This window comes from Crinia signifera, chromosome 3, assembly GCF_055691185.1.
Source record: "Crinia signifera chromosome 3, ASM5569118v1, whole genome shotgun sequence".
Lineage (NCBI taxonomy): Eukaryota > Metazoa > Chordata > Amphibia > Anura > Myobatrachidae > Crinia > Crinia signifera.
In genome coordinates, this window is record NC_139219.1 from 12116661 (window position 1) to 12141514 (window position 24854).

The window sequence follows — 24854 nt, forward strand, 5'->3', positions numbered from 1 at the left end:
GTCACATTTCCCAGACCCACTAGCTAATGCACAGCTGTAGTCATTACTAACTGCCACATTTACCAGACCACCTAGCTGGTGCACAGCTGTAGTCATTACTAACTGTCACATTTACCAGACCCACTAGCTGATGCACAGCTGTAGTCATAACTAACTGTCACATTTCCCAGACCACCTAGCTGATGCACAGCTATAGTCATTACTAACTGTCACATTTACCAGACCACCTAGCTGGTGCACAGCTGTAGTCATTACTAACTGTCACATTTCCCAGATCACCTAGCTGGTGCACAGGTGTAGTCATTACTAACTGTCACATTTCCCAGATCACCTAGCTGGTACACATCTGTAGTCATTACTATATGTCACATTTTCCAGACCACCCAGCTGGTGCACAGGTGTAGCCATTAGTAACTGTCACATTTCCCAGACCCACTAGCTGGTGCACAGCTGTAGTCATTACTAACTGTCACTTGGCCCTGATCACCTAGCTGGTGCACAGGTGCAATCATTACTGTCACATTCCCAGACCCCCCAGCTTGTGAACAGCTGTAGTCATTACTAACTGTCACATTTCCTAGACTTCCTAGCTGGTGCACAGCTGCAGTCATTACTAACTGTCACATTTCCCAGATCACCTAGCTGGTGCACAGGTGTAGTCATTACTGACTGTCACATTCCCCAGACCACCCAGCTGGTGCACAGCTGTAGTCAATACTAACTGTCACATTTCCCAGACCACCTAGCTGGTGCACAGCTGCAGTCATTGCTAACTGTCACATTTCCCAGATCACCTAGCTGGTGCACAGGTGTAGTCATTACTGACTGTCACATTCCCCAGACCACCCAGCTGGTGCACAGGTGTAGTCATTACTAACTGCTACATTTCCCAGACCACCTAGCTGGTGCACAGCTGCAGTTATTACTAACTGTCACATTTCCCAGATCACCTAGCTGGTGTACAGCTGTAGTCATTACTAACTGTCACATTTCCCAGATCACCTAGCTGGTGCAAAGCTGTAGTCATTACTACTTGTCACATTTACCAGACCCACTAGCTGATGCACAGCTGTAGTCATTACTAACTGTCACATTCCCCAGACCCAATAGCTGATGCACAGCTGTAGTCATTACTAACTGTCACATTTACCAGACCACCTAGCTGATGCACAGCTGTAGTCATTACTAACTGTCACATTCCCCAGACCCAATAGCTGGTGCACAGATGTAGTCATTACTAACTGTCACATTTACCAGACCCACTAGCTGATGCACAGCTGTAGTCATTACTAACTGTCACATTCCCCAGACCCAATAGCTGATGCACAGCTGTAGTCATTACTAACTGTCACATTTCCCAGACCCACTAGCTAATGCACAGCTGTAGTCATTACTAACTGCCACATTTACCAGACCACCTAGCTGGTGCACAGCTGTAGTCATTACTAACTGTCACATTTACCAGACCCAGTAGCTGATGCACAGCTGTAGTCATTACTAACTGTCACATTTCCCAGACCACCTATTTGATGCACAGCTATAGTCATTACTAACTGTCACATTTACAAGACCACCTAGCTGGTGCACAGCTGTAGTCATTACTAACTGTCACATTTCCCAGATCACCTAGCTGGTGCACAGGTGTAGTCATTACTAACTGTCACATTTCCCAGATCACCTAGCTGGTACACATCTGTAGTCATTACTATATGTCACATTTTCCAGACCACCCAGCTGGTGCACAGGTGTAGCCATTACTAACTGTCACATTTCCCAGACCCACTAGCTGGTGCACAGCTGTAGTCATTACTAACTGTCACTTGGCCCAGATCACCTAGCTGGTGCACAGGTGCAATCATTACTGTCACATTCCCAGACCCCCCAGCTGGTGAACAGCTGTAGTCATTACTAACTGTCACATTTCCCAGACTTCCTAGCTGGTGCACAGCTGCAGTCATTACTAACTGTCACATTTCCCAGATCACCTAGCTGGTGCACAGGTGTAGTCATTACTGACTGTCACATTCCCCAGACCACCCAGCTGGTGCACAGGTGTAGTCATTACTAACTCACATTTCCCAGACCACCTAGCTGGTGCACAGCTGTAGTCAATACTAACTGTCACATTTCCCAGACCACCTAGCTAGTGCACAGCTGTAGTCATTACTAACTGTCACATTTCCCAGATCACCTAGCTGGTGCACAGGTGTAGTCATTACTGACTGTCACATTCCCCAGACCACCCAGCTGGTGCACAGGTGTAGTCATTACTAACTGCTACAATTCCCAGACCACCTAGCTTGTGCACAGCTGCAGTCCTTACTAACTGTCACATTTCCCAGATCACCTAGCTGGTGTACAGCTGTAGTCATTACTAACTGTCACATTTCCCAGATCACCTAGCTGGTGCACAGCTGTAGTCATTACTAACTGTCACATTTACCAGACCCACTAGCTGATGCACAGCTGTAGTCATTACTAACTGTCACATTCCCCAGACCCAATAGCTGATGCACAGCTGTAGTCATTACTAACTGTCACATTTACCAGACCACCTCGCTGATGCACAGCTGTAGTCATTACTAACTGTCACATTCCCCAGACCCAAGAGCTGGTGCACAGCTGTAGTCATTACTAACTGTCACATTTACCAGACCCACAAGCTGATGCACAGCTGTAGTCATTACTAACTGTCACATTCCCCAGACCCAATAGCTGATGCACAGCTGTAGTCATTACTAACTGTCACATTTCCCAGACCCACTAGCTAATGCACAGCTGTAGTCATTACTAACTGCCACATTTACCAGACCACCTAGCTGGTGCACAGCTGTAGTCATTACTAACTGTCACATTTACCAGACCCACTAGCTGATGCACAGCTGTAGTCATTACTAACTGTCACATTTCCCAGACCACCTAGCTGATGCACAGCTATAGTCATTACTAACTGTCACATTTACCAGACCACCTAGCTGGTGCACAGCTGTAGTCATTACTAACTGTCACATTTCCCAGATCACCTAGCTGGTGCACAGGTGTAGTCATTACTAACTGTCACATTTCCCAGATCACCTAGCTGGTGCACATCTGTAGTCATTACTATATGTCACATTTTCCAGACCACCCAGCTGGTGCACAGGTGTAGCCATTACTAACTGTCACATTTCCCAGACCCACTAGCTGGTGCACAGCTGTAGTCATTACTAACTGTCACTTGGCCCAGATCACCTAGCTAGTGCACAGGTGCAATCATTACTGTCACATTCCCAGACCCCCCAGCTGGTGAACAGCTGTAGTCATTACTAACTGTCACATTTCCCAGACTTCCTAGCTGGTGCACAGCTGCAGTCATTACTAACTGTCACATTTCCCATATCACCTAGCTGGTGCACAGGTGTAGTCATTACTGACTGTCACATTCCCCAGACCACCCAGCTGGTGCACAGGTGTAGTCATTACTAACTCACATTTCCCAGACCACCCAGCTGGTGCACAGCTGTAGTCAATACTAACTGTCACATTTCCCAGATCACCTAGCTGGTGCACAGGTGTAGTCATTACTGACTGTCACATTCCCCAGACCACCCAGCTGGTGCACAGGTGTAGTCATTACTAACTGCTACATTTCCCAGACCACCTAGCTGGTGCACAGCTGCAGTCATTACTAACTGTCACATTTCCCAGATCACCTAGCTGGTGTACAGCTGTAGTCATTACTAACTGTCACATTTCCCAGATCACCTAGCTTGTGCACCGCTGTAGTCATTACTAACCGTCACGTTTTTAAACCTGCTGCATTCATTCCTACTATAGATCCACAGGTTGCCTGAGACACATGAACTGCTGGTAGATAATGAGGACAGGTTTGGACACCCTTGTAGTAGATGTTGTATGCCAAGAACACTTGTCATATACAGTAGTTCCAACCAAAATATAAAGTAACAGTTGTGTACAATGGATAAAATATTTTTTGTTATTTAGAAAGTGATGTGTCTGCACTCATCTACTTTAGGTGAAGAGTAAACCTTTAGTGGTATCTTTCCTGAGAAAGTAGGTTGGGTTCGCTCTGTGAAACGCGTCATGTAGAATAAGAGAAATGCTCTAATGTGACTTTATATGACGATATCACTTGCACTGGGACTGGCTATACAAAATGTATTTCTTTGTTGCTTTTCATGGCATCTGCAATATTATTATGTATATGTTTTATACTGGCAGTGATCATTGGACAATTGACCTTATTCTGGTCCACACACAAACCAGCGAATTTCGCAGCATTGTGTGTGGATTAAACGCCACCCGCCGCCCACACTACCCACCGCCCCCCTCACGCGCCGAATATCCCGTTATGCATGTGAATGGCTGTTTAGCATATACATCCATTCGCAGGCTTGCATGCAGGAAAAAAAATGTTCAATAGATTTTGCAAGCGCTCGCAGACCTATGACACCTCTGTGGTGTCATAGGTCTGCGAGCACCGTGTAAGGAAAGTGGACGGGTAGCTGACCTACTGTGACATCAGCTGCCCGCCACCCGCACCCGCATGATGGGCACATTTACATGGGCACACCCAGAGTTTTCATGGGAACGCCCATGAAACGCTGGGTGTTCTCATGAGTGCGACCCCTCACCACCACCCCCGCCCGCACTGCTTGGTACGAACAGGATGGCAAACACAGGGAAAACCTGACGGATTGACACAGTGGCAGTGTGTCATCCTAAGGAACAGTACCAGTGTAGAAACAGCAGTGGCCCTGCCATAATGGGAATATTTAACAACAGTGGATTAAAAGGTTAACCGAATACCCCCAGGAGGTCCGGTGAGCTTATAAATTTATTTTTATTTCTGTGAAAACAAGGAACTGTTTTATTCGTTTTTTTACATATATGTGAATCAATTTTTTCATAATTTTTTTCTATTTTTATTGTTTTTTTTTAATAAAGAGACTGTGTTATTTATAAAGAAATCCATGACAGTTATATATTTTTGTGATCCAGATTGGAAGAATCCACCTTGCACGTCCCTTACAAAATTTCTTAACCTATTTTTCCAGCGCGGTGGTCAATCCTTACGTGTACTTTTTAGTGTTTAAAACCATCCTCATAAGTGGGTAAAACATTCATGTTAAATGGCGCTCCAAAGCCAAATTGGAGACAAGCATTACAGATATCTTTGGAACGAGTTGCGGGTTGGGTTTTGGCCGCCATTTTTTTTTTATGCTGGGTAACTTTCTTCTATGGAGTAATTGGAACAGAACACCTGAAACAAAAGAAAAACGATTCTAGACAAGCTGCAAAAACATCAGTGTTAAAAACATACAGCCAATTTTAATGTTCAAAACAGTATATTTTATGGTCTTGTGGCACCTCAAGTGAATCCGTTTGGGAGGTCATTTTAATTTAAGAGCACTGTGGTATCAGTCTAAACATTTTTAATACCCAAACTTATTGAAATAATGGAATTCACATAAATGAGAAAAAAATTGAGATTTTATACCTTATTTCAAAACTGTAAACACCTTGCGGCACATCCAGATGACATCCGATTTTGATGGAATTTTGAGGCGATGTTAGGTCCATAGAGCAACAACTTTTGCATACCCAAGCATTTTCGATTTATTAAAAAAGTGAAAATTTATGATTTTTCACTCCACCCTAAATTGTGCAGGTCACCAATAATGGTGCGGTAATTCTGTCCTGAGTAAATCTCTGGAAAAGCAGCAGCCGTTCCATTTTCTCTATAATTTGAGCAACGCCAGAGCTGGATTTCAGAGAGGTAAGTACATTGTGCTAAATGTGTGCAGAGTGTGTGGACCCCTATCCCCATAGGGTCCGAGTGCACTGCAAACCCAGCATTCATTATAGATAATCCACTGAGGGTGTTGTGAGAACAAATACACCATCCAACCAACAGGTCGCACGTGTGCCAACATTGAATTTGTGTCAAGCTGCTCTCACAGACAAACTGTTTGTAAGAGCATACGCACCTGTGCAATCCTGCAGATGGTTATGAATGTTTCAGGTAGAGGTGAGATGGGCCCTCCGTCACAATAGTGCATACACACTGAACGATATCGCTAACTATATTGCTCAGTGACGCCATCCTGTCCCCGATCTGTACATCACTAAAAATCTCTGATCATGTGCGGAATCTTGGTGTTGTCCTGGATAATGGCCTGACACTTAAACATCAGGTGTCAGCCACAATCAAATCCTCATTCTTTCATCTGAGAAACATAGCCAGAATCAAGCATTTAATTCCCTCAGAAGACCTTCCTAAAGTCATACATGCATTTATATCATCACGACTAGACTACTGCAATGCTCTCTACCTGGGTCTTCCAGCAAAAGAATTGCACCGCTTGCAGCTGGTACAAAATGCAGCCGCCAGACTATTAACTAACCAGCCCCGCTCCTGCCACATAACTCCCATTCTCTACGCCCTTCACTGGCTACCTGTAAAATGGCGAATCGTTTTCAAGATTGGCTTACTCACTTTCAAGGCCCTACATGACCAGGGCCCAAGGTACCTGCAACAGCTGCTGATCCCCTACTGTCCTACTCGATTACTACGATCCACTGAAGAAGGACTACTAACAGTACCCAGAATCTCCCTGAATTCATCTGGGGGTCGAGCTTTCAACTTTGCTGCTCCAACTCTGTGGAACTCTCTTCCTCGCACAGTGTGAGAAGCGCCCACTATAGAATCCTTTAAAAATAGACTAAAGACATACTTATTTACCCAAGCATTTTACTGACATTTACTGTTAAGCTTGTTTTGTATTTCGAGCTGTAAAGACAATGTGTGAAGCACTTTGAGTCCTATTGGGAGAAAAGTGCCATATAAATATCATTATTATTATTATTATTATTATTATTATTATACATGCAATCGTTGAAGATATAGTTAAAACTGAGCGGCATGTACTGGAGATGGAGGACATCATTAACGACCAATGGGAGCGAGCATCTATAATGATATTAGTCCGTAAACACTTGATTATATTATGAACGAAATCGCTCAGAATGGCCAATATAAGCAATATTGTTTGTAATATTTTTTTTAAAACACAGCTGATTGGCTGGTGCTTTATCTCCTTTTACCTTTTCTCCGCTTTATCTCCAGTTTATCTCTTCTCCAAGCTTAATAAATCTGCCCCTTAGTATGTACCCTGCTTTTGCAACTAATTGTGAGATTGGGAAGTCAGCTAGGTATATTTATATGACATTGGTGTAAGTAATTTTTTCCTAATATATTCTTTCAAATTCTTTGTTTCAATGTCATTGTTAAGGTCATTCCTGATTCACTTCTTTTATCCCATTGACCATGATTATTAGATGAGAATTCTCTATTTGAGGTAATGTTTAAGGAGAATATACCGTATGGTACCAGCACTGCACTTATTATTATAATGGTAGTTATAATTATTTGGTAACGGATTCTGCTTAAAACATTTATTTGTAATCATAACAATGAGTGAAGATGGAATTGCTGGCACACATCTGCAACTAGCCTGCTGAGCCACAAAACTCAATGTACCGTATGCTAAGTTATGTAGCAATTCATTAGTGCAGGAGAGGGTTACTAATGCCTTTCTGCTTTGCATAATGATAAGATGCATTTTCCAATGAGTAATTTGGAGCCATTCATTGTAATCAAGTGAATCAAGAATTCCCTGCATCCAGGGGCTCCTGATGAAGGAAACGGCCTGTGTTCTGAGTCCAAGTAAGCTCCTCCTCCTGGTGCTGTTGCACACGCATGGTAGACTCTATCACTGTGCACCCTGAACTCAGACACCCCATTACACCATAAACCCTGCACCAATTATAGATGACATATTTCTGAAACTCTAGTGATCCCTCCATTGATCATGCCTGCATGATATGATTTTGAATGAATGTTCTAAAATTATTTTGATACTAAGAGAAGGATTCTACTTGCAGTATTATAGATACCTTTTACTTAATTATATCAAACTTATTAGTGCCATTGTGTTTCACTATTAAAACAAATATCAATTAAAATGGTACGGTGCTGATAGGACTTTAAAATCAGAATACAGATGTAATTTTAATAATCTTACATACTAAGTGTATCCATGTCAGAATGAGCCACTTCTGCTCTAAAAAAAATCACTCGGCAATAAAGATTATGCAAAGTCATGATAACAATTCAATATCCTGTAACCAAGCATCTTCATCCTGTAATCAAGCTTTTCCATCCTATAACCAAGCACTACCATCCTATAACCAAGCATCATCATCCTATAACCAAGCCTCATCATCCTATAACCAAGCCTCATCATCACATAACCAAGCCTCATCACCCTATAACCAAGCCTCATCATCCTATAACCACGTCTCATCATCCTATAACCAAGCCTCATCATCACATAACCAAGCCTCGTCATCCTATAACCAAGCCTCGTCATCCTATAACCACGTCTCATCATCCTATAACCAAGCCTCATCATCCTATAACCAAGCCTCATCATCCTATAACCAAGTCTCATCATCCTATAACCAAGTCTCATCATCACATAACCAAGCCTCATCATCCTATAACCAAGTCTCATCATCCTATAACCAAACCTCATCATCCTATAACCAAGCCTCGTCATCCTATGACCAAGCCTTGTCATCCTATAACCAAGCCTCATCATCCTATAACCAAGCCTCATCATCCTATAACCAAGCCTCCTCATCCTATGACCAAGCCTTGTCATCCTATAACCAAGCCTCATCATGTTATAACCAAGCCTCATCATCCTATAACCAAGCCTCATCATCCTACAACCAAGCCTTATCTTCCTATAACCAAGCCTCATCATCCTATAACCAAGTTTCATCATGTTATAACCAAGCCTCATCATCCTATAACCAAACCTCATCATCCAATAACCAAGCCTCATCATCCTATAACCAAGCCTCATCATCCTATAACCAAGTCTCATCATCCTATAACCATGCCTCATCATCCTATAACCAAGCCTCATCATCCTATAACCAAGCCTCATCATCCTATAACCAAGCCTCATCATCCTATAACCAAACCTAATCATCCTATAACCAAGCTTCGTCATCCTATAACCAAGCCTCATCATCCTATAACCAAACCTCATCATCCTATAACCAAGCCTCGTCATCCTATAACCAAGCCTTGTCATCCTATAACCAAGCCTCATCATCCTATAACCAAGCCTCGTCATCCTATAAACAAGCCTCGTCATACTATAACCAAGCCTCATCATCCTATAACCAAGCTTCGTCATCCTATAACCAAGCCTCATCATCCTATAACCAAGCCTCATCATCCTATAACCAAGCCTCATCATCCCATAACCAAGTCTCATCATCCTATAACCAAGCCTCATCATCCTATAACCAAGCACTACCATCCTATAACCAAGCCTCATCGTCATATAACCAAGCCTCATCATCCTGTAACCAAGCCTCATCATCCTATAACCATACCTCATCATCCAATAACCAAGCCTCATCATCCTATAACCAAGCCTCGTCATCCTATAACCAAACCTCATCATCCTATAACCAAGCCTCATCATCCTATAACCAAGCCTCATCATCCTGTAACCAAGCCTCATCATCCTATAACCATACCTCATCATCCAATAACCAAGCCTCGTCTTCCTATAACCAAGCCTCGTCATCCTATAATCAAGCCTCATCATCCTATAACCAAGCCTCATCATCCTATAACCAAGCCTCATCATCCTATAACCAAGCCTCATCATCCTATAACCAAGTCTGATCATCCAATAACCACGTCTCATCATCCTATAACCACGTCTCATCATCCTATAACCAAGCCTCATCATCCTATAACCAAGCCTCATCATCCTATAACCAAGCCTCATCATCCTATAACCAAGTCTGATCATCCTATAACCAAGCCTCATCATCCTATAACCAAGCCTCATCATCCTATAACCAAGTCTGATCATCCTATAACCAAGTCTCATCATCCTATAACCAAACCTCATCATCCTATAACCAAGCCTCATCATCCTATAACCAAGTCTGATCATCCTATAACCAAGTCTCATCATCCTATAACCACGTCTCATCATCCTATAACCAAGCCTCATCATCCTATAACCAAGCCTCATCATCCTATAACCATACCTCACCATGCTATAACCAAGCCTCGTCATCCTATAACCAAGCCTCATCATCACATAACCAAGCCTCATCATCACATAACCAAGCCTCATCATCCTATAACCAAGTCTGATCATCCTATAACCAAGTCTCATCATCCTATAACCAAACCTCATCATCCTATAACCAAGCCTCATCATCCTATAACCAAGTCTGATCATCCTATAACCAAGTCTGATCATCCTATAACCACGTCTCATCATCCTATAACCAAGCCTCATCATCCTATAACCAAGCCTCATCATCCTATAACCATACCTCACCATGCTATAACCAAGCCTCGTCATCCTATAACCAAGCCTCATCATCACATAACCAAGCCTCATCATCACATAACCAAGCCTCATCATCCTATAACCAAACCTCATCATCCTATAACCAAGCCTCATCATCCTATAACCAAGTCTGATCATCCTATAACCAAGTCTGATCATCCTATAACCACGTCTCATCATACTATAACCAAGCCTCATCATCCTATAACCAAGCCTCATCATCCTATAACCAAGCCTCATCATCCTATAACCAAGCCTCATCATCCTATAACCAAGCCTCATCATCCTGTAACCAAGCCTCATCATCCTATAACCAAGCCTCATCATCCTATAACCAAGCCTCATCATCCTATAACCAAGCCTCATCATCCTGTAACCAAGCCTCATCATCCTATAACCAAGCCTCATCATCCTATAACCAAGTCTGATCATCCTATAACCAAGTCTGATCATCCTATAATCACGTCTCATCATCCTATAACCAAGTCTCATCATCCTATAACCAAGCCTCATCATCCTATAACCAAGTCTCATCATCCTATAACCAAGCCTCATCATCCTATAACCAAGCCTCATCATCCTATAACCAAGCCTCATCATCCTATAACCAAGCCTCGTCATCCTATAACCAAGCCTCATCGTCCTATAACCAAGCCTCATCGTCCTATAACCAAGCCTCATCGTCCTATAACCAAGCCTCGTCATCCTATAACCAAGCCTCATCATCCTATAACCAAGCCCCATCATCCTATAACCAATTCTCATCATCCTATAACCAAGCCTCATCATCCTATAACCAAGCCTAATCATCCAATAACCAAGCCTCATCATCATATAACCAAGCCTCATCATCATATAACCAAGCCTCATCATCCTATAACCAAGCCTCACCATCCTATAACCAAGCCTCACCACCCTATAACCAAGCCTCATCATCATATAACCAAGCCTCATCATCCTATAACCAATCCTCATCATCCTATAACCAAGCCTCATCATCCTATAACCAAGCCTCATCATCCTATAACCAAGCCTCATCATCCTATAACCAAGCCTCGTCATCCTATAACCAAGCCTCATCATCATATAACCAAGCCTCGTCATCCTATAACCAAGCCTCATCATCCTTTAACCAATCCTCATCATCCTATAACCAAGCCTCATCATCCTATAACCAAGCCTCATCATCCTATAACCAAGCCCAATCATCCTATAACTAAGCCTCGTCATCCTATAACCAAGCCTCATCGTCCTATAACCAAGCCTCATCGTCCTATAACCAAGCCTCATCATCTTATAACCAAGCCCAGTCATCCTCTAACCAAGCCTCGTCATGCTATAACCAAGCCTCATCGTCCTATAACCAAGCCTCATCATCCTATAACCAAGCCCAATCATCCTATAACCAAGCCTCGTCATCCTATAACCAAGCCTCATCGTCCTATAACCAAGCCCAATCATCCTATAACAAAGCCTCATCATCCTATAACCAAGCCCAATCATCCTATAACCAAGCCTCGTCATCCTATAACCAAGTCTCATCATCCTATAACCAAGCCTCATCACCCTATAATCAAGCCTCATCATCCTATAACCAAGCCTCATCATCCTATAACCAAGCCTCATCATGTTATAACTAAGCCTCTTCATCCTATAACCAAGCCTCATCATCCTATAACCAAGCCTCATCATCCTATAACCAAGCCTCGTCATCCTATAACCAAGCCTCGTCATCCTATAACCAAGCCTCACCATCCTATAACCAAGCCTCATCATCCTATAACCAAGCCCAATCATCCTATAACCAAGCCTCGTCATCCTATAACCAAGCCTCATTGTCCTATAACCAAGCCTCATCATCCTATAACCAAGCCTCATCATCCTATAACCAAGCCCAGTCATCCTATAACCAAGCCTCGTCATGCTAAAACCAAGCCTCATCGTCCTATAACCAAGCCTCATCATCCTATAACCAAGCCAAATCATCCTATAACCAAGCCTCATCATCCTATAACCAAGCCCAATCATCCTATAACCAAGCCTCATCATCCTATAACAAAGCCTCATCATCCTATAACCAAGCCCAATCATCCTATAACCAAGCCTCATCGTCCTATAACCAAGCCCAGTCATCCTATAACCAATCCTCGTCATCCTATAACCAAGCCTCATCGTCCTATAACCAAGCCTCATCGTCCTATAACCAAGCCTCATCATCCTATAACCAAGCCTCATCATCCTATAACCAAGCCCAATCATCCTATAACCAAGCCTTGTCATCCTATAACCAAGCCTCATCGTCCTATAACCAAGCCCAATCATCCTATAACAAAGCCTCATCATCCTATAACCAAGCCCAATCATCCTATAACCAAGCCTCGTCATCCTATAACCAAGCCTCATCGTCCTATAACCAAGCCCAATCATCCTATAACAAAGCCTCATCATCCTATAACCAAGCCCAATCATCCTATAACCAAGCCTCGTCATCCTATAACCAAGCCTCATCGTCCTATAACCAAGCCCAATCATCCTATAACAAAGCCTCATCATCCTATAACCAAGCCCAATCATCCTATAACCAAGCCTCGTCATCCTATAACCAAGCCTCATCGTCCTATAACCAAGCCCAATCATCCTATAACAAAGCCTCATCATCCTATAACCAAGCCCAATCATCCTATAACCAAGCCTTGTCGTCCTATAACCAAGTCTCATCATCCTATAACCAATCCTCATCACCCTATAACCAAGCCTCATCATCCTATAACCAAGCCTCATCATCCTAAAACCAAGCCTCATCATGTTATAACTAAGCCTCTTCATCCTATAACCAAGCCTCATCGTCCTATAACCATACCTCATTATCCTATAACCAAGCCTCATCATCCTATAACCAAGCCTCATCATCCTATAACCAAGCCTCGTCATCCTATAACAAAGCCTCACCATCCTATAACCAAGCCGCATCATCCTATAACCAAGCCCAATTATCCTATAACCAAGCCTCGTCATCCTATAACCAAGCCTCATCATCCTATAACCAAGCCTCATTATCCTATAACCCAGCCTCATCATCCTATAACCAAGCCCAGTCATCCTATAACCAAGCCTCGTCATGCTATAACCAAGCCTCATCGTCCTATAACCAAGCCTCATCATCCTATAACCAAGCCCAATCATCCTATAACCAAGCCTCATCATCCTATAACCAAGCCTCATCATCCTATAACCGAGCCTCATCATCCTATAACAAAGCCTCATCATCCTATAACCAAGCCCAATCATCCTATAACCAAGCCTCATCGTCCTATAACCAAGCCCAGTCATCCTATAACCATGCCTCATCATCCTATAACCAAGCCTCATCAAGTTATGACCAATTATCACCATCCTGTAACAAAAACTTACAATCCTGAAACCAACCCTCACCATCCTATTACCAAACCATGAGATCCTGTAACCAAGCCACCCTGTAACCAAGACTCATCATCATATAGCCAAGCCTCATCATCCTATAACCAAGCCTCATCATCCTGTAACCAAGCCTCATCATCCTATAACCAAGCCTCACCAGCATGTAACCAAACCTCATCATCCTATAACCAAGCCTCACCAGCATGTAACCAAACCATGATATCCAGTAACCAAAACACCCTGTAACCAAGCCACCCTGTAGCCAAAACTTTCCACCCTGCAACCAAAACTAACCATCCTGTATCCAAGCCTTACCACCCTGTAACCAAACCATGACATACTGTAAACAAGCCACCCTGTAACGAAGCCTCACCATCGGATAATCAAACCTATAAAGCAGTCATGTCCAATCTTTGGCCCTCCAGCTGTTGTGAAACTGCAAGTTTCACCATGCCTTGCCACATTGTTGCTATTAGGGTATGCTACAACCATGGCAAGGAATGCTGGGATGTGTAGTTTCACAACAGCTGGGGGGTCATAATTTGGACATTCCTGCTATAAAGCATTTCTATTGAAGTCTTGTTTTTGTAATAGGGAGAAATGTTGGTATTTATTTAGCTCTGTGCCTGAAGAATTTAAGCTGTGGACGGCTTAATTGTTCCTTAAGAAGCAAAATACATAAGCCACAAGCAGTCTCTGCCTTTTAGTCCTTAAATAATTCACACAGAGCTGAAAATGAATGCAAACATATTATCATGTTGGTAATACAAAGTATAAAGTATATATTCTCATAATGCCGTCATGCGGGGAATTATTTAGTCGATCGCATTGTGAATTTAACAGCCGTCCCACGGATACTGTAATTATAACACCTGGGGTATTTCGGAATCCAAATTTTAATACTCTTATTATGGAAGAGAATACTGAACATTTCATTAGCAGCTTCCCTGAATATATACATTTTTATTATTATTATTATATAATACAGTAAGTTCGGTGTCCCTATAATAGTTAATCATTGTAACACCACATATGAGGAAAGCAGCGCGTCTGTGGTTTAATTGTATTTAAGCATATTAAAGTAAGGGCTGCATTTAAGAAAACATATCTGAAACTTAATTTTTAATTTTATCTTTTTCCTTTAGGTTTATATACAACACTGGAATACACTTTATCCCCGCTGTTTCCAGGATACAGTCTCTCGAAATAGTCTTTCTGTAAGTTTTAAGCACCTTTACTAAATATTTCATCATTCTTGAAACTGGAAAAGAATGCCGTAGTGTAGACTGAGTTTGGGAAAAACAGGTGCATTGCCTCAGTTACTTAATAATGTACACCTGACATTTATAAAGGACAGACAGTTATAACAGGTGCCAAATTAGGTATAAAATAAAAGGACCGACAGATATGTTCAACCGGAATTGGTATGGAATCCTGGCGGTCGGAATCCCAGCGGTCAAAATCCCGATGCCGCAATCCCGACCGCCAAAATCCCAACAATGGGGGGGGGGGTGGATCCCCCCCCCCTTGCGGGCTTGCTGCATTCGCCACGCAGTGGGCCCGGTGCCTCGCTACGCTTGGCACACTAATTTATTCTCCCTCTATGGGTGTCATGGACACCCACAGAGGGACCAAGTGCTGGGATTTCGGCAGTCGGGATTCCGGCAGTCAGGATTCCGGCAGTCAGGATTCCGGCGTTGGGATTTTGACCGTCGGGATTCCGACCGCCGGGAAAGTGCATCCCGTTTATCCTGATGATAGTGACCATATACCAAAAACGTGACTTCCTATTTACCACCACAGGTGCAACTGCAAATAAATCATACATGGCTGATATCATGCATGACAGACTCTTTACTTTCACCCTAATTTTCTCATTGCAAGAATTTATGCCAATCCAGAGGTGGAACTAGGGTGGGCAAACCCAGGATTGGTAGGATCCCGGGATTTGCACTGATGCTGACCCACACAGACACTGCCCGGCGGTTCCCGATACCTGGCGTGCGGCTCTGCGCAGCAAGACGGTCAGAGTTCTTGCTGAGCATGCCATGCAATTGCCACGTTCGGCATCACCACAGCAGCTCCCGGCCCCACCACCAGCCGCTTCACATGTAAGTAAGGGAGAGGCCAATCCCGAGATCCCCGGAATCTGCTCTTGGACTTTCCTCTTAGTTAATGATTGCCGTCACCTGTAGTGAAACACCTTTCTTATCAATTAACTAGTTCGGCACATCTGATGGCCTTGACGCAGTGTGCCGGGGGCAGGCGGTTGACGTCACATGATGCAGCCCTTCGTCCTGGAGCTCACAAATATAACTTATATTTGCATGCCCAGGAGAAATCGAATGGTCGCAGGAGCTTGCTCCTGCAATCAGCTGTTTCCCTCTGCAGCTCCCCCGACGGAGTCTCCTGTTCATCAGTGACCATCTCCAGTCACTGATGAAAAGGAGACACTGAGCAATATATTGCACCGTGTGTACACAGCTGTAGTGTTATAGGCAAGGTAATTCAACTTCCAAGCGTGTATGGATCATTTGGATGGATCTTTAACACCTGGCATCTGGCTGGTGCACATCTAGATACTGATGCAGTTGCATCTTCAGACAGAAAGCCAGTGGGCGGGATTAGTTTAAGTCCATTGGATTGTCTACATTTTTCAGCAGATGCTCCAATCAGCATACAGTATGAGAGTACGTAGAATGCCATGGCAGTACATGTGTACATTCTTACTGTCCTGCACTCGATTGGAGTTGGAGAAATTAGGCTTCTTCATTTATTACATATAACATCATATAATCCTCTATTTATAAGTATATTCTAGCTGTAATGCCCAACATTGCTTGGCATTCATTTAGTTATCTCGCCCACCCCACCCTCACTCTCCTCTTGTCTTTTCTCCCCGTCTCTTTCTATCGATGCTCGTTACTCTCTCTTGTGCACCTCTGACAAACTGTAATTACATCATTTTTATCAGCGGACGATTATATTATATACATGTATAGAAAATATTTTCTGGAGTCTATTCTAAGACCATTGCGTTGTATTTGTCTCAGGCCTCTTCTAACAGGGGGTATTTATTCAATTTCGTACCATCCACACAGATGCCCATAGCAATAAGTGATATAGATTATAGTGTTATGTAACTGTCATACAGTTGTAGCATCTCAACGGTATTTCTTCTGCTTTTTAGAGACATTCAAGATAATATTAATATAAAGAAAATCGGAAGAAATGCATTTGCTGGACTGAGTAAAGAAAGTGTCCGGTTGTAAGTATTAAAAAACTAATTTCCAAACATACCTATAGTATATTAGGTAGACTGTGTTCTATTCTTAATATTTTTCGGGTATTGGTAAAAACCGGATTGGACAGGACCCTGGGGGGGTGTATTGCCAGGGGTGTCCCGTCCATTGGGGCTGCTCTGACACCTGTCACCAGGAGAAAGGGAAGAATACAGCCTCCCTGCCTGGTCCGCGGGTGTAATAAAAACCGGAACGTTCTGGACCACACGGGGAGACTGTAATCTCTCCCTCCCCATGTCCCTGGTGAAAGCCATCCAAGGCATCCCCCCAGACAGAACACCCCCGGAACGTAGGACCAGACATCAAACTCTGCATTCTGGACCCTGTGGTGTCCAGTCAGGTGTTCCGGTGTCTTGTCCTGGTCCAGGTTTTACTTAGTCCCATATTTTTCCCTTTTCAATGCATCTCATTGGACCATGTTATTTTGAAGACTGTTGTCTAGAATAGATTGAAACATCTATTTGTAACTATCTACATTGTGTGCCTGATTCAGTAAAGTTCGCTAAGTATCGGTTATTCGAGCCTCTCAACGCCGCACACCACCCGACCAAACATTTGGCGCGGTTGGTACTGATTACTGCAGTTGGGTGGTCGGGTGGGAGGTATGCCAGCATCTACTCAACCAATGCACCAGTGAGAGAAAGAGTATCCTCATGTTGGCTGCACAAAGGTCTTCCTCTCTTAAATCTGGTAATGTCCACACAGATAATAACAACCACTGCCAGCTAGAGGTAACCACATCTAAATGACTCATTGCAGAATCTGAAGCTACTATTGGTCCAGACCTACAATGATATTTGGGTTTTGGTAACTCGGATAAAATATAAAGTGTTATAAGTGAATATTGTACAGTAGATTTGGGGCATCAGATCCTTCCATGCCTCTCTCGCTGCTCTCCCAACATGGCGGCCTCCGCTGATTGATGCACAGTATTACAGTTAAGGGCCCCATACATCAGCAATCACAATTTATGGATTTCCAGATCCAGGGATTTTTTGGCCAGATAAATGGATTTTACAATCTATCTGACTTTGCCCACACATTACAGATTTATTTCAGTGATCGGCAGATTTTTCCATCTAAAGATTGCATCTTCATATCTGGAAATTGCCCAATCGATTGTCATTTCAGCTGTTCATAATGTAAATAGATGAAGAAGACGAATTGGGAATGCCCACACATATAAAAAAGATCTGCAGATAATACCAGATTATTAAACATGTTTAAAAACCTGATTAAGCAATCGATTGGCGATTTTGATTGGGATTGCCAAAAGGGGGAGCCCACACATCTAAAATTAATTGTGGCAATCATCTCCATATCTGAAAATTGTCACAATTAATTGCTGATGTATGGGGCCCTTAATAATAACACTGCTTGATAAACTTTATAAAACGTTTTTTCTGTTTTTTTCCAGGTGGCTTTTTCAGAATTCTATTGAAGAAATAGAAAACTACGCATTCAACGGCACAAATTTACATGAACTGTGAGTTTCTGAAAGACATTTATCTGCTCCACGTTCTCCTCGTATACTGCTATTGATTTATTGACTTTTATTTAACAGAGTGCTCAGTGGCAATCAGAGACTTACTACATTACCAGAGCTTGTTTTCCACGGAGCTACTGGACCCGAAGTATTGTAAGTTATACCTTTCCTCGTTGGGCATTGAATTAAGGGGTGATTTTAGATGACTCGCAATATAGCGAGTTCGCCACCGTTCCAATGTTTTGGGGACAGTGCATGGTCTATTATGCGCATGTGCAACCCTCTTTGCGAATGGTTTCATTGACTTGCATAGTCACCTAGCCATATGCAAGTACTGTCTGCGGGTTCAGTGTGCTTTCCAAACATTCAAAATACGGACAAGCATCAGCAGACGGTCATAATACCAACATGTTCAAAATGCTGTCATTAATTATGCCAACATGGTCAAAAAGTCAATTTGAGTGGAGAGAGACATTTGTCAGGTGGCCAGATAGAAGGAGATTACTGTAACCCAATCTAAAGATTACTAGTGATTGGATGATGGTTTTAGTAGAATCCAGAGTCTGATCCTTGAAATATCTGTGAGATGGACATGTCAGGACTGCGAGAAGATCTGAATGTCTGATTTGAAGGAGATAGTTCTACCATTAATAGATAGTGAAATTGTGAGAGGTGAAGTTATGCGCTAGGGTGAGAAGATGATCAGATGGAAATATGTGAAGAGAGGGGAGAGGTCAGGAGAGGTAGATTCGAGTATCTTCAGCTTAGAGATGATATTGGACGTCAACAGCTCACCTAAAAAGGACATAGGAGAAAAGGAGAGGTCTATGAACTAAACCTTGGAAAACAATTACTGAGAGGAGACATTTCTGGACTTGTCATAGAGGTAGCAGGGCATCCAGGAGAGGGCAGTACCATGTAGACCACAGAAGAGAAGGATGGTCCACATTGTCAAAAGTAGCAGATAGGTTAAGGACAATAAGCAGGGAGTAGCAGCCCTTGGGTTGGGCAGCATGGAGATCATTGCAGACTTTTGTGTGGGTCGTTTCAGCGGCGTGAAGAGGATGGAAACCAGAAGCAGAAAGCAGAAGGACAGAGGTAGATGAGTAGGTGGGAGGATATAGGATCAAGTGGTGAGATGTTGTGGGAGAGAACCAGATGAGGGCTATTACTTAATCTCCATATACAGTAGAAAAAGAAGTCAAAGTTTTTGAGATGGATGAGGAGCCATGGAAATAAGAGAGCAGGTTGTTGAGGGTCTGTTGGGAATTGATTATTGGAGTCAATTTTGGAAGCAAAGTAGGTGGCACAGTCAAGGATAGAGAGTGAAGAAGTAATGGACACACGAGATGGGTGTGGGCATTGGACAGTGGCAAAGAGTTGAGGGGGGTTTGAAGATTGAGAAGAGTTGTGGTTCTTGAAGTATAAAGATGGAAAGAGCAGCACTGTTGGATGAGAACAATTTTTTTTATTTATCAAATGATTTGAATACTCACAAAATGAATCTTCCGCAGGTTTTATCTGGCATACTAGGTCATACCAGGTCACCTGGATCTATAATTCTGGCAGGAGGCATCTTTTTCCCTGGATTATTATATTTTCTCATCATGTGCACAGTGTCCATCTTTGAATCATAAGATGATAATGGATGGGCCTTCAAATGTTGCTTTGTAATAAGTTTTCAGATGGAATTCGAGGCTTGACGTTCACAAAGCTAATTCCTTTTTTTTGCTTTTCTTTTTTCTCAAGGGATATTTCAAAAACTCAGATCCGCTCGTTGCCGAGTTATGGGCTAGAAAATTTGAAAAAACTGATCGCTAACCACGCTTACAACCTGAAAAAGCTCCCTCCTTTGGAAACGTTGTCCAATCTTATTGAAGCCAATCTGACTTACCCCAGTCACTGCTGCGCCTTTGCCAACTGGAAGAAACAGAAAAGGTGAGGATCGGTAAGCCTTGTTCTTGTCGTTGCGTCTGTGCCCATAGCAATCAATCAGATTCTGTCTATCATTTTCTAGAATGCAATAGAGAAAGGATAGGATGAATCTGATTGTTATGGGCAACATCACGTTTTGTAATTTTTAAAAGCTTCAGTAAATTTACTCCTTCGCCGATGTGCTACTATCTACATCTGCAGTTAACTTTCATTGTTTATTTTAATAATGTTGGTGTAGTAAGGCTGACGAATAGTATTGTGAGGCTGCAGGTTGTATTGCGCACACAGAAAAGGGGTGATTCAGGACTGCTCACTAAGCAGAGGTTGTTAGTGGCTTAACCCGCCAACCTGGGCGACCGCCCACCCCCCCTTCACGCCTAATCCCTTAAATTACCATTCAAGGGGATGTACACGAACACATCCCCTCTCATGCGACTGAAGGGGTGAGAAATTATTCGATCGCCAACAATCGATTGATTTTTCTCCCCTTCGGAAATGTGTCTAAACTGACATTTATTTCCGTCAGAGTCTGCCGAAGAGGGGGGCGGACGCTGACGTCAACCACCCGCACCCACAGGCATTGGCCCACCTGCGTTTCCACGGGAACATCCACAGGGCCGGCGCCACCACTAGGCAAATCTAGGCATTTGCCTAGGGCGCCGGCCACTGGAGGGCGGCATTTTGCCCCCTGTGCCGCGGGGGTACCTGTCCTGCTGCGCTATGTATTTAAAGCTGGCGGCGGAGGCAGCGAAGGGTCCCTGCAGTCAATAAGAAATAACGAGCGCTATCCACCGGGCTATGCGGAAGCGCTTCTGTTGTGAAAACACTGTCCGCACGCTGATTGGCTAAGATTCAGCCAATCAGCGTGCGCCGTGCGGCCAGTGTTTTCACAACAGAAGCGCTTCCGCATAGCCCGGCGGATAGCGCTCGTTGACTGCAGGGACCCCTCTCTACCTCCGCCGCCGCCAGCTTTAAATACACAGCACCGCAGGACAGGTACCCCCCCCCCTCCCCCGGCACCGGGGCGCCCCCACCCCGACTCGCCTGGGGCGCTCCGGTGCCTTGCACCGGCCCTGAACATCCAGCATTTTCATGGGGTTACCCATAAAATACTGAGGCTTCCCCTGGTGCTGCCCCCTGCATGCCCCCCTCCCCTATTTGTGCGAATATATGTGTGACACTCGCCGAAGGTGTTCGCACAAGAAGGATGCACATAAGGATAATCCCCTTTGGAGTGATACTGAATCACTTCCAAAAAGTGCAAGGCACTCATTTCTCGGAACCAGATAAAAACCTATACTGTACACAAATGGAAGATACGTTTTCTCAGGGATTCAAATTCTAACTTATATCTCCCATGCCATTGACCTAATAATGTGACACACAGTATTCTAGTAAGGTATTGATTGTGACTGTATAGTCCCAAGAAAAGGCAATTAAAATAAATTGTCTGTGAAATAGGAATTGCGTTCACCTGAGGTCTTGAGAATTATGTCATTGGAACTTTCATGTCATTTTTCAGTGTCTTTACCCAGCGTTCCGAGGATACAGAATGTGCCATTAGGAAGACAGAAACTGTGCGCTCCGTTGTAGCATTTCCCAACTTCCATCCGCAGAAAAATAATATGATATATTCTAGAAGTAATGTTCTAGGTATTAACCTTTCCTGTATAATGATAATTATCCTTTATGCAGAACATACATATTACACAGTACAGATAACGATGGCTACTTTCCCATCTCCTATGGGCCCATCTCACTCCCAATTATTTCCATCTTTCCAGTAACTGATCTCATCATCTCGCCCAACTTGCCCCCACTTACCTGCCGGCCGGCCATCTCTCATTCTGGGGGTTATTCAGTAACGCTCGCTAAGCAGCGTACATACACTGGTGGTGATTAAGTAAGGCTCATTACCCAGACGTTCAAACGCCCACCCCACCACCAACTCCGAATCCCCTCGGTACCATGCGAGGGGATGTAAACGAACACATACCTTTGCATGCGGGGAGAGAATTATCCCTACACTGTCCTCCAGTATCTACAGTGACTACGCATCTTTACCTGTATACAGATTGTGCTTTAAAATTAAATAAAAAATAAATTTAAATGCAGATGCTGCAGTTCACAGCACAAGAGGACTATGAGGACTATGAGGTATAGAGAGAGGTTATGGAGAAATTGTCCAAAGCAATCAGTCAGCTGCTATAATTTCAAAGCCCGCTACAGAACAGAGAGAAGCTGATTGGCGAGTTTGGGTACTTTCTCCACTTTATCTCTCGTTAAGCCTAGATACATTTCCACCACCTGTAATGGTAGGGGTAACTCAGTTCTATCTCCGCCAAACCACTGCATGGTGAGTCCAACAGAAAAGCCTGTCCCAGCGGCTTTTATAGCACGGCATATGTGATGTCACCCCCGCCGGAGTGGAGAGCCACTAAGAGGATTAGGCTTTGTTGTGTATAGACAAGGTGAAAGGGGGCTGGAGGGACTCAGAGGGGAGGGGAAGCTGCTGGTGGGACATAGGCCACTTATTGGGACATTTTGTGTAAAGGCTGCTATTGCTGTGGGAATAATGTGTATAAGCGGCAACACTACTGTGGGCATTATATGTAAGTGACACTACTGTGTGGCATACATGTAAAAGGAGTACTAATGTGTAGTGCAAACTGAATAAAGAGTACAGTACTACTGTGTGCTATAATGTGAATAAGGATCACTACTATGTGGTGTAATATGAATCAGGGGCACTACATGCAGTGTAATGTGAATATGATTGTGCTACAGTGTGGCATATTTTGAATTGGGGATAATATTGTGTGACCCTGCCCCTTGCTTGTGAGACCACTGGTCTTTTATAAAGTATGGGCGGTGGGGCATACATTTATTTTGCAAGTAGGCTTGGCTCTTCCTAATTGGAGGGGGGGGGGGGGGGGTTGGCAGAGGAAACGAGTTTCACCACCTCTCCTGGACCACTAGTAGCTCTGAATCTCCCAATGTCTGTGCAGTCTTCCACAATAAAGTACAATGACAGGTCTGGCGGTATCTAATCCTTGTGCACTGTAAGGTCTGGCTGCCAGCATCAGATGAGGGTGAGATTGAGCCTAAAGCTAATGTTGATGTAATGGCGGGCATGGCACCTATTATGTGTGTACTTTAAGGTACATTTTTAATGGAATTACCTTTCCCAGAATAGGTCAGATTCAGAATTGATCGCTGGGCTGCGATCTTCGGATCAATCGATCAGTTAGCCACCCTCCCACCAGAGTGAAATCCCACCCTGTGTGAATACTAGCTTATCTATGGAGCACCATGGAAGCTCCTCCCACACACAGCCACCACCACCGCCCTCGTTTGTTCAGCAACCAATCGGGGCCAGGGATAACGTCAGAGGTCCTCCCAGTAGAACCCTGGAAGCCGTTTTTTCTGGACACCGCCGATAAACATCTGGGTTCCTCCACCAAACGCCGGCTTCCTGTCAATTACCCAGAGTACAACTTGTGTGAAAAGGCCGTTGCTTGATTTGTTCGCACTGGCGTGCGCAGTATGAATGTGACCATGTGCGGTCGTTCGCGTACAGGTCTGAATTGGGCCCAATGTACTTTAGGATTGTTTCAGATGGACAGCTGTATGATCCCTCTCAATTTTCGGGTATGGATCATTGGGTCAGAAGGTCGACATGGCTTAGGTTGACACATTAAATATGTCGACATGGCTAAGGACGACGGGGTTGGAAGCTCGACGCAAACATTAGGTCGACAATGGATAGTTTGATAGTCAAAAGGTCGACGTGAGTTTTTCAAAATGTTCCCCCGAATGTCGATATAGTCGACATGGACACCGTCAAAATGTCCCTCGTCCCCTCGCATGGTTTGCTGTGCTCTCCATGCTTCAGAAATAGTGTCCCTGAAACAAAATCTTTCTCAAAATGGGCAAAACAATGCTGCACTGCAGGTGGGGCAGATGTAACATGTGCAGAAAGAGTTAGATTTGGGTGGGGTGTGTTCAAACTGAAATCTAAATTGAAGTGTACAAATAAAGCAGCCAGTATTTACCCTGCACAGAAAAAAATAACTCCCCCAAATCTACCTCTCTATGCACATGTTACATCTGCCCCACCTGCAGGGCAGCATGGTTTTGCCCATTTGAGAAGGATTTGCTTTTGCAATCCATGTTGAATCAGGCCGAATGTCAGCTACAATCGTGAACTGATATATGATACTCTATTGTTTTAAACAGGATGTATTCCATTGT

The 24854-nt window shown here is 43.6% G+C and overlaps 1 protein-coding gene across 2 annotated transcripts in view; it reads left to right on the forward strand.

Annotated features, from left to right (window-relative positions):
- Window positions 1-24854, forward strand: part of FSHR (follicle stimulating hormone receptor) — a 117178-nt gene that overhangs the window by 87706 nt on the left and 4618 nt on the right. For both annotated transcript variants that reach the window (XM_083175269.1, XM_083175270.1), the window contains exons 5-9: window positions 15023-15094; window positions 17068-17145; window positions 18597-18665; window positions 18744-18818; window positions 20415-20603. In XM_083175269.1, coding sequence (XP_083031395.1) covers window positions 15023-15094; window positions 17068-17145; window positions 18597-18665; window positions 18744-18818; window positions 20415-20603 — 483 coding nt within the window. The remainder of the gene's footprint in view (window positions 1-15022; window positions 15095-17067; window positions 17146-18596; window positions 18666-18743; window positions 18819-20414; window positions 20604-24854) is intronic.